Genomic DNA, 11,667 nt, shown 5'->3' with positions numbered 1-11,667 from the left:
CCCCCCCGAAACCCAACAACAAAACAACCACCAAAAACCAAACCAAACCCACCCTCCAACTCTTAAAAACCCATGTAATTTTCAGAATACATTAATTCACAGAGAGTTTATGCTAACGTATTCCTCTACCAAAATAGACGCTCTGCTTGAACAGCCTATTTTCCTCCTCAGACAGGTAAAGATAGCAGTCATGGTCCCCTCAGTCTTTTCCTGCTGGGTTTAACAGGGTGAATGAGGCTTGCTCTTGTGAGAGAAGATTTTCATCCCCCTTTCCTCCACATGTTGGTGCCCACATGGTGACAGTGACAAAGCTGCTGGTGGCTCATTTCTGTTGAGTTGTTCGTAGATGGGCTTAGACAAAAAGACCTAGGTGCCTTTATGGGTTGGATACAGGATACATCTTTTATGAAGAGGACTCAGCCATTTTGCTGTACTCTTGGTGGCTCAACAGTTTCTGCTATAAGCTGCTGTTTCCATTTGTTTTACATTTACCGAACTCGAACGTCTTCAGTCTCACATTTTCCACACTTGTAGTCTGCTCAGGGCTGGATTTTTTTTCCCTCCATCTCAGGAAATAGAGATCATTTGTTTCCAAGAGCACACCCATGGAAAATCAGTTGTTAACATTAAATACATCCATCTGTTCCTTTGAAAAGCTTTACCACCTGCTTACAGTGGAAAGGAACCTGAAATTTGGCAGGGAGGAACTCTAGGGAGGCACCTTGTGCTATACCCATGCAAATCTACCAACACTTAGTTTCCTATAAATTTCTGGGAAATACTGTTTTCGTGTGCACCCCCTAGCACGTGTGTCTGAGTGGATTCCCATGGAACCATGGGAATCAGACTGCTCCTTGGCACGAACGGGAAGGGCTGGAGCATACCACCCCAAGGACCATGCACTGCTGGTCCCATCTCCTCGCATGTTATTGCCTATGTCTTTGGCTTGTTCGGTCCAGCACAAGGTGCTGAATAAGACAAGAGTCTTCTGAAGCTTGCTTTAAGGTGAAGAACAGATCTGATTTTTAAAATAAAAACGCCTACATGAGACATAACCACAAATAAAGACTAAAAATGTTTCAGAATAAAAATGTCAATGTATTGTATAAGACTCTATACAGACAGAAATTCTGTCTCTATAAGACAGAAATTTTCTCTCAGGACATTCTACCATGAAGTATTGGCACCAGGATTGCTGGCACACAGATATATACCCACACTGGCACAGGGGAGAATTAGTAACAGTGGATTTACAGCCGACTTTGACATTTTGCAGTTAGCTTTTCATGTCCTGCTACCACCTGTGGCACTAACAAGTGCAACCAGAGTGCAGACATGAGTGCCACCCAAACACCTCATAAAGCAAGTGAAATAAATGGACAGACAGCCAAATTCTTAGTAAGCCATGGTAATCTTAATACACAGGTGTATGTGACAGGCACGACAAAGGCATCCCAGCACCAAACTCTCCACTTAAATACCTGCCCATTAAGGGTGTGTGGACAGAACATTGATGTATAGACTGAGGCTACAGGTGAGGTACAAAGCAAGAAATAATCATCAGCTTGTGCTGAGATGACGCAGGAACAACAGCTGCATCTCAGGCGCTTCTGCCTGGTCCAACTTCATCCTGCAGTTACCTGGTACATGCACTGGCAGAACTGAAGTCCTAGAGTCAATTTTTATCTACTCCTATGTGAGAAAGGACACTTAAAACACTGCATAATGCACACCTAAATTTCCAGCTCCCACTATCTTGCATGAAAGAACCAGATTAATAATATCAACGAAAATCTACACAGGGGATCAGTAAAGAGCAGGTGTAAAAAAAGGTGGGGAGTGGGGCGGGGGTGGAAGGAGAAAAAAAAGAGTAAGGAAATTTAAAAAGAGGGTATTTGCCTCCCGGCATTTCCCAGTTTTGCACATCACAACATTAACATTTTTCAGAGCAGAGTGGAAGGGTCTTCTTGTTCAGGGATGTCTCTTGAAAGGAGGGAACTGAATGAACTTTCTGGTACCTAGTGGTATTAGGTCCTGCTTCATACCAATCCAAGGCAACAAGATACCTCAAGATACAACTATTTTTTTTCTTATTATTTGAAAACATTGATTTAACTATAAAAAATAAATCCATTGCCAATGGTAAAAGAAAACTTGTGGCCTGAATTTTCTATAACTCATGAAAAATGGAACAAATCCTCTAACTGTGCTCCACAAATGTTTAGTAGAAACAACTGACAATTGTTGGCTAACTGTCATTCAGATTTAGGATAAAGGTCAAAGAGTGCTGTCACAGTGCCAATGTATTGCCTTTGGTTAATTTTTTTCAACTTTGCCTAATTCCTGACATCCCTGTTGAAGTCATCATATTTCAAAAGTTGGTGAGCAGCTTCAGATTTTACCAAGTCAGTGAACTCTGATTTTAGATGCTCTGCATTAAAGTGGGCAAGTACTTGGTTCCATGTGAGCAGTCTAAATGATTCAAAAGGAGTTGCTCATATAATTAAGGTTATGTATGTGCCTTACTATTCACTGGATCAGAGCACAGGTTTCAAAAGCTTTGACTTGATGTTTTCGTTCCTCCTCCTGTCTCCTGAACTTAATGACTAAATTAAAAAAAACAAACAGTGGATAGTTAAGTTTAACTCCTAAGAATTTTTTTATTCCATTTGAGTGCACCAATACATTCCTTTGTGAAATGGGAAGCAACAGTTAATATTGTACATTTTTTTATGTGCCATCTATCCTAATGTGACAACAGAGAAGTTTACAAAGTTTTTCTTCATTGTGGTAGTCAATTTAAGACTCCTTTAAACTGTGACCAATTTTTCTGCAAAAATCTCACAGTGAACGTAATAAGTCTGTCTGATATTTCATACAACATTATGCTTTGTATCTCTCCTACTATCTCATTTGGCATTCTAGCCTACATCTGTTGAAGTAAACAGTAATCTCGACATTAGCTTCAGAAGGAACGGTACTAATAGCACACAACATTAACAGTATAAAAGTGAAACACTTTTTTTGCAAATACCTCAAGCCCACTAGTTTTTCTGAGACACTTCATTAGTACCACCATATATGCAAGAGATCACTGCAAAATCTTCTCGTATGCTAACATGTAGAATGCAAAACTTTGTCTGGATATGGACAAATTTGTTGACTATTACTTCAGGTCTTGGGTTTTTTTTCATCGGTCAGAAACTATGGTAATATCCTGCCCACAGTCTTACCAATACAAGTCTGCCAACATCTGAGTGCAAATCTGCTCCAGAGCATGTTTTTTATATCTTGGAACACCAAATACCTCTCCTTATTGCTATTTAAAGTAATTACAGCAGTAAAAGCCAGGTATATGACTTAGAAGCCATATAAGAACACTTGAGACTCGACATCTCTCTTGAGAAGAAAGGAGATACAGCAGCTGAAGGTATTAAATGCAAGGAGTAAGGTCACTGAGTGCACAGCTGACACAGAAAAAAACATCAAATCTGAGAGGACAGGTTCCACAAAAAAAATTAAAATAATTGGAGATGGCTGGACAGTATGTTTTGCCTAGGACTAAGCCTCCCCTGTTTCCATGAACATTTTAATTAATTAATATTTGATTACTCATTGTGTCTAACATCACACACTAGGTAAAAGCCTAGCACTGAGTTGCTGCAAGTGAGCATGTCCCTGTCCCAGTCCCCAGCAGGTGCTCCGTGCTGCCTGCTAGTTGTGCCGGTCCTCCAGAATGGAGGAATTGCCTTTGAAAGTGCTGAGCTGATTGCAGCTGACCTAGGCATGATTTGTGGTCCAAATATAAAACTCGGTACCTGGTGGGCACAGCCTTTGAGAGGACCACGGAGTGGTGCTGCCTGGGCTGTGCTCTGGCCCCCAACGCTATGCACTGGGGCTGCAAGCAGACAACCACACGCACGATGTAGCTCCACCACTCTTTTCCCCCTTCTGTATGAGGTAAGGAAGCATATTTGCCTTGTTTCTGATGAGGATCCCTAGAGAGCAGAGTACCTCAAATAACGGCAGTGGGGTTTTTTCCTACAGAAGAGATAGCCTATACCAAAAGCAAGTGTCTCAGTCCTCTCAAAGATCTGCTGTGCTGACACCCTGCAAAGCCTCGGGTCTGAGAGCTGGAAGGCATTCCTCTCTCTCCTGTGTTGCTTTGGGTTTTAGTTTGTTCTCCAGTCTAGCTAGTTGCAAACAAGATTTGTGTTATCTTCTTTTGTAATAAAAAATAATTTAAAAAATCACTTCTAAGCTCTCCTTCTTTCTGACTGGTTTTTGCATCAAGAGAACAGAGAAAGAGAAATTACTTCTCAAAACCAGCCATTGCATACACAAAACTCTGAAATGCTCTCATGTGATCTCTGCACAATCTAGCATACAGCCAAGTGAATAAACCAAGTCTATGAACATAAATACTCACTCTCTTGGACCAAAAATTTGTACTATTAGACCCAGAGCAATGTCTCTTTCTACTAAGATGTACTGATATTATGTGGAGAACTATATAGTTCAACTTGTCTGCATTTGAAAGTCAGAGACTTGAAAGGGAGGATGAGGAGAACATGCTATAAAAAGGGAAGGGAAGAAAGCATTTAGGAATAAAATGCTAGAAGGGTCTTGTGAGCCTGAGACATAACGTGAACCACGGATAAAATAAGCACAATCTGTAACCACCGATAACCCCACGACTGCAGATCCTTTAGCAAACACCACAGTACTGTGGAGTTTTCTCCCTGAGATGATGTTTTACCCGTTCTGAAGGCCTCTGGTAAGTGACCTGTAGGAGAAGACATCTGCTGGGTCACTTTAGAGGGGGAGAGAAGAACGTCCTCTGAAGAGACAAGTGATACACACCAGCCAAGGCTTTATTTTTACCCATGACTTGTCAAGCCAGCTGTCGATGTTTACTCTGTTAATCACAGACTCATTAGGATCCACACATATCTAATCAAGACTGTAACTCTGAATGTGCTCTAAATGCTTCTACAGGTAGTAGTGTGTGTTTTCACATATACACAGCACCTTGCATTTCACATTCAGGTGATTGTGCTAATGCTGAGGTAAAATCCAGATTTCTAGCACTAAACTTTAAAAGCAAGCAGCCACTTCCCAGTTACACCATTGGTTTATTTACATTTAGCAAGCTGCCTATTTAAAAAAAAAAAAACAACCAACAGCAGAAACAATGCTGAAAATTATTTGATTAAAAGACAGTTCAAATCACCTAGCTGTCTGTGTTACCAGTGGGGCGGTTGGAAGCTCTGGTCGTGTGGTGTTTCCCATCACCATTCAGAAGAGAGCTGCCAAAACAGGAACGCTGTTTCATGCGCAGGTAGCAGAAACATTCGGCAGCTGCCCCTGCTCTCATTTAGTCATTTTTCCCTCTGCTGGCACCTCCATCTGTGGTTACAAATAAGGGCTTCACAAAGCAGGCAGCTGACTCAGCCGATGCTGCTTGATCATGCTGCCAGATCTTCCACTGCTCGTTTCCTGCAGCACAATCTGAAAGAAAGCTTGTTTCCATGCCTGAGCTGGTTTGGACAAAGATAAATCTGAAGGCTGCCCAGTGACTGCTGTATAAACACACAAAAAGTCTGATGATCTAACCTACAAGGCTTTGGTTATTTGCTATCATTAAGTGGAAAAGATGCCAAGAAAATAATTACCAGAAAGTTTTATTTTGACAGAATTATGATAGAAATTTCTCAACAGCTTCAAGGAACTCCATGGATGAGCTAAGCCCTTCCAAGTCCAGCAGATTGCCTCTTTTGTCATGAAAGTGAAATAGTTCAGTCTCTTCCTCCTCCAATTCCTCTCCGAATAGGTTGGTCTCTGAGGTAGGAATGACAATGATGCGAGGGACTGTATTGCTAATGATAGAGCCCAGGACTCCATTAACTTGACTTTCTTGAGTTGGCATCTGTGAAGAACCTGGGTCTCCTCCTTCGCTGACACTGCTACTGTTCAAACCGACAGGCAGAGAAGCTGCTCTTAGGGAGCTGGTCACAAGCATTGCAGAGGAACTGTGTAGGACTGGCTGCCCAAGCATCTTCTCCAAACAGCTGGAGGAGAGCGAAACCTGAAGCAGAGACATAAGCTTTAGTGTTGTCATACAGCATATGACTATGGAAACCAGTATCTGAAATACTCGTTACCACCAGTCGTATTTTCTGAACACTCGAATCATTGACTAGAGAAAGGGAACATCATGATGTGTTAGCATCTACAGCTTGGAAAGCAGGATGTTAAATGAAGCAAAAGAAGAAATGCTCAAATATCAGCAGAGACCAAAACGAAAACGAGAAGAAAATATAAGCTTATTCCTATATCTGACTTATTCTACATTAAAAAAAAGTACTTCTCCATTTTTAACATCTCAAGGTACTGGATAGTTATACTTCTCTCTCTCATGGAAGAGATCTCAGACTAGACGCAAGCACACTGCATTCTTCATTTGCCTTGTGACATCCTTGTGACAATCTCTGACATGGCATCCTCAAATGGCTCCTGGTACTGCCTTGGGACAGTCAGTGGCTCATACTTTGGACAATGTGTGACGTTGAATTGACATTGGTCAATTCACACATTGGACAGTACTTCCACCAACAAAGAAGGGGAAAACAGCGACTGTGATTTTGGTTTGCTAGCCATTTCCTGTCTGCCTATTTCGAGAGAATTCTGGTTTCCCAGTGGGCCCTGATGGCAACTCCCCTGTGACCTTTCCATAACCCTTCAGGCACATTAAGCAAATCCAGAGTAACCTAAGTCAGCTTTGGAAATGTTAGTTAATATTTAAGTACACTGGCAATGGAAGTCACAAGTGATCAGTTTGGGCTTGCTTTAATAAAATGACAAGTTTATAAAATCACCGTGCCAGATATGTAGAGAAGTCAGAAGTCTCTCCTTCCTGGGGAAAATCATCATTTAAAGTAAAATGCAGTAAATTCCTATGAAGCCTAATGGAATTTAGAGTATGACTAAGCTTTGCTCAGATTTCTATAAAGCCTCTTTCAGAGTTCTATTTATTTCTCTTAATGTGGTCGTAAAGCATATTAGCTAGCTACGCTGAGTCTGTCCTTAGCTTGAGCTTCCCATAATAGTTTTGTAAAAGTTTTCTCTGTTGCAGGTATTCCTGTTCTAACTACAAACCTTATTAATTCAATTTTAGTTGTCTTGAAGCATTCGGGCACATAATTCCCAGAGAGTTAAAGGGGTTTGTGCTGAAACCTCTTTTTAAAACATTAGATCAGATTCTAGCATGACTAATGCAGAGACTTTAATTTTGGCCCCCTTTTCTCCACCTAGTCCATGGTCTGTGATACTGCCTGCATCCTGACAAGCTAAATGGTTCTTTAAATCAAAAAAGGAAAAGTGGAAGGCTTTGGGGTTTATTTTTTATTTTGTTTGGGTTATGATTTTTATTTTTTTAAGATTTAGGGGTCATCTTCTCAATCTTTGCAATTAGTTTAGCAGAATATGTTATTGCATAGCATAGGTCTAGCGTGATTTTACAGACAAAAAACCCAAATGCATTTATTTTTCACATAAATTTTGTTGTTTTTAAAAAAAAGCACATTTTTTTAGTCTCTCTCCCCTTGTCTCTCGGTCAGTCTGGGTTTAAAATTAAATACTGGTATATACTGAAGCATTGTGTAATTCTACTCCACAAGCAGGAATAATTCACCAATCCCAATGGATAATGATTTCTCCAGCCGCTGTACCTACCCAAGTGAAGGGATCACAATGTGCTAAAAAAAAAAAGTGGTTTAAATCAGCCTGACAGAGAAGAAAAGTCTCTTCTTCCAAGTCACAGAAAACAACAGAATGAAAAACCCAAACCCCAAACCACTCTTCCCTGCTTCAAGTGCTGTTCTCACTGCAGCAGAAGGGTGGGGTTCTTTTGGAAACGGCTTAGTGGACAGGACATAATTTTGAAGGTTTTTTTGATAGTTTTCACACTGGGTAGTCGACTTGAGAAAAAACGTGGCTTCTCAGAGCGCACTTGGCAACTCTCCTTTGAAATCAAGTATCCAAACCTGTCTTATCCTCATCATCACACATGCCTGACTTTAAATGCTTCCAAGAAGTCCTCTTGACTGCCACGCCAGGTTTCCATGTGTCAGCCTGTGTGAAGTCCGTTACCATTCTAACTGGCTGCAGTAAGTCATGGGGCTGGATCATACCATTTTGGCAGCACAGAAAACAGTCCTGGGTGTTCTCATGCTCTGGAAAGCACCAAGCTTGGGACGTTGATTTCACTTGAGAGATACCTTTTCTTTTCTGACAACATATCTGTAACTGTGTTAAGGAGTCTTGAACCCAGTCAGTTGAAAGAATTCAATGAAAGAAAACAAAGTGTAATATTATTTTCCTAGAAAAATTTTATATTTTCTTAAATGAAAAGGTTAGGTGACCCTTCACCAAATTAACATTTGTATTTCCATAACTGAGTATTTTTGGAAGTGCGGTAATTGGAATTCTCTCATGGACAATCCAGTGATCCTATTAAAACCTTAAAATAAATACCTAAAAATGCAGTGGCTGTTCTTTAGGGTTGGTTGAGAATTTTTTAAGGACAAATGAATGGCCTCATAGTGAAACACTCTAACTGAGCTGGACAAATACATATTTATCTTGATAGAATGAATATTGATGCACACCACACAGGAAACTTTGCTGAAAATATTAAGAAAAGCAAATGAGGCTTTAAACATTCAATGTAAATAAACTCCTTCTTCCTCGAGACCAAAAGCTGGTGGTTCTCCAGAACCTGGGGACAATTTCTTGTCTTTGCCACTTGCCTACAAGCTTGGACACACTGGGCTACTGATGGAGGGCAGCAAAGGTGGGTAGTAGATTTGAGTCCATGTTGCCTGCCACCACATTTGAAGCCATTGCTTTTCCATCAGTGCTGTTCACGCTGAGTACTCACTGTCTCCTCTGTCAGAGAGGGAGGAGTGGCAGCTGCCAGACTCTCCCACTGTTAGGGAGAAATGGGAGTTCTGTTTCTCGTGTTCCCCCTCAACAAAAATAGAACATTTTAATGTACACTGAAAAGAAGAAAAAGGGTGGATTATATTATGTCAAACTCTGTTTTTCAGCTCTGACTTTGTAACAAAAGCAAAGACATTTTTCCTTACCTTTTCTGTAGTCGCTGCATTGCAGCTGCAGGTCTTTGGGAGCAGTTCTCTCTTCTCCTGTCTCCAGCTTGTTGAGAAAGAGTGACTTCGGCGAGGTTGCTGTTTCTTATGAGCTGGCTCGACAGGGTCCAGCTCTACATCGCTCCAGGTCTAATCACAAACGGTGAAGGATTTCAGTTATGTGCTTTCTCAAATTCTGAAAGTTCTCAAACTCTATCAGAAACCATGCACACTTACAGGAAACTAAAGCTGTTCTAACAGAGATCTCACAATCAAAACTCCCCTGGGGAGAGGCTTGAACTGTAATCTTGTTGTTCACCCTGGACTATATTTCTGAACCAAAAGAAATCTGAAAAAATGAAATATTATTTAATATCTTTTCACCAGGATATTTTTCACCCTTTTTTATTATTCATTGCATGTGCTATGCTTACAGCTGCATAGCACCTGAAGCCTAAAGATGGGACCAATACGACTAATCTGTTTAATACAGCTTATGGCATTCTGTGTGTGACCATCAGCTGGTAGAAACCGTGGACATGGACATGTCCAAAACCACGTTTGTATACGTCCTAGCTGGATACCCAGAACACACAGGGGTCTTCAAACCCCGTGACCTTGCTGCTTCTCTGAACTACCATTAGTAGAAGGGAGGCAATGGGTGGGCTCTGCACTAATTTTCATTACTACATGCCAGTAATGGAGCACAATCGTGACATTGCAACCATGCCATTCCATTTACAGGCTAGGACAGAGGCCATCTATCATTCCTAACTTTGTGGTGACTTTTTTAATTGAGTATCAATGATGAGATCATTCCACTATTTTCCACAACAGCTTTTAGATATGGATAGATAGATAGATAGGGTTCCACACAAGTGGGAAGCTAGTGTATAATTCCACTGCCTAACCTTGCTCATACATCTATGTATTGCCACCCCTTTACTTCTCCTTCCTTGTGGAATCGAACTGTAAATTCAACTTTATATGGCTCACCAATATGTTGACTTCCTAACACTAACTTGTATTCAACACAGAGAAGAGTATTGGTGGCAACAGCTGTGTCTTTTACAGTGTTGCTGGTGTCATTCCTGCCTGTCAATACTTTATCGGAGCATTCCAAAATTTCATTCAGTCCTGCTGTCATGCAAGAGTCGTTGAGCTTAGTTTTTATTTCATCAGCTGCTCTTTCGGCTGAAATCCATACAGCTGCACTGAGTTGTCAGTACCCCAAAGACAATTACCTTTGGCTGTGTCAACAGAACACTGTGCTGCGCATTGCTAACAGCAGGTGTTTTATCTGGGACCCTTAAGTCAAAGTTGTGCCTAAGGCTGAAGACTCTTACCACATTATCCTATCTCTTTAAAGAGCAACCCCAATCAAACACACACAATAACCCACTAATCCCAATGAACCAAAACCAAGTAGTGGCCAACAGTGAAGAACAGAAAGCTTCTTGGATTGGGATGCATGATCTAACTGAAATTACAGAATCACAAAATCATCTGGTTGCAAGAGACCTTTAAGATCACTGAGTCCAACTGTTCACCCCGCGCTACCAGGGTCCCTAAGCCATGTCCATCAGCACCTCATCTAGAAGTCTTTTAAACATTCCAGGGAAGAGGACTCCACCACCAACCTGGGCAGCCTGTTCCAATGCTTAATGACCTTCTGTGTAAAGAAATTTTTCCTGATAACTAACCTAAATTTCCCCTGACGCAACTTAAGGCCATTTCCTCTCATCCTGTCATTCATAACACAGGAGAAGAAATAGACCCCCACCTCCCTACAACCTCCTTTCAAGTGGTTGTAGAGAGCGATAAGGTCTCCCCTGAGCCTCCTCTTCTCCAGACTAAACATTCCCAGTTCCCTCAGCTTCTCCTCATAGGACAAGTTCTTTAAACCTTTCACTAGTTTCGTTGCCCTTCTCTGAACCCGCTCCAGCACCGCAACAACCTCCTTACAGGTAGTTGTAGAGAACAAGAACATCTCCCCCGAGCTTCCTCTTCTCCACACTAAACAGTCCCAGCTCCCTCAGCTGCTTCTCATAAGACTTGCTCTCCAGACCCTTCACCAGCTTCGTTGCTCTTCTCTGGACGTGCTCCAGCACCTCAGCATCCTTCCTGAAGTAAAGGGGCCCAAAACTGGACACAGTATTCAAGGTGTGGTCTCACCAGTGCTGAGTACAGGGGGACAATCACTGCCCTGCTCTGCTGGTCACACTATTGCTGATACAAGCGAGGATGCTGCTGGCTTTCTTGGCCGCCTGGGCACGCTGCTGGCTCATGTTCAATCGGCTGTCGACCCGCACCCCCAGGTCCTTTTCTGCTGTGCAGCTTTCCAGCCACTCTTCCCCAAGGCTGTAACTTTGCAGGGGGTTCTTGTGGCCCAAGAGCAGGACCTGGCACTCAGTCTTAGTGAGTTTCAAACAACTGGCCTCAGCCCATCGATCCAGCCTGTCCAGGTCCCTCTGTAGAGCCTCCCGACCCTAAGGCAGATCAACACTACCTACCACTT

General features: G+C 41.9%; 1 protein-coding gene across 1 annotated transcript in view; it reads right to left on the bottom strand.

Moving 5' to 3' along the window:
- Positions 1 to 5,698: 5,698 nt before the first annotated feature.
- LOC104501786 (melanopsin-like) overlaps positions 5,699 to 11,667 on the bottom strand; it is a 24,119-nt gene continuing 18,150 nt past the window's right edge. The window contains exons 8-9 of the mRNA XM_010145660.1: positions 9,150 to 9,299; positions 5,699 to 6,088 (exon numbers count right to left, since the gene is read on the bottom strand). Coding sequence (XP_010143962.1) covers positions 5,699 to 6,088; positions 9,150 to 9,299 — 540 coding nt within the window. The remainder of the gene's footprint in view (positions 6,089 to 9,149; positions 9,300 to 11,667) is intronic.

Source organism: Buceros rhinoceros, unplaced genomic scaffold, assembly GCF_000710305.1.
Source record: "Buceros rhinoceros silvestris isolate BGI_N320 unplaced genomic scaffold, ASM71030v1 scaffold4061, whole genome shotgun sequence".
Lineage (NCBI taxonomy): Eukaryota > Metazoa > Chordata > Aves > Bucerotiformes > Bucerotidae > Buceros > Buceros rhinoceros.
Note: the sequence above shows the minus strand (reverse complement) of the source record. Positions and strands in the feature narration are given on the sequence as shown.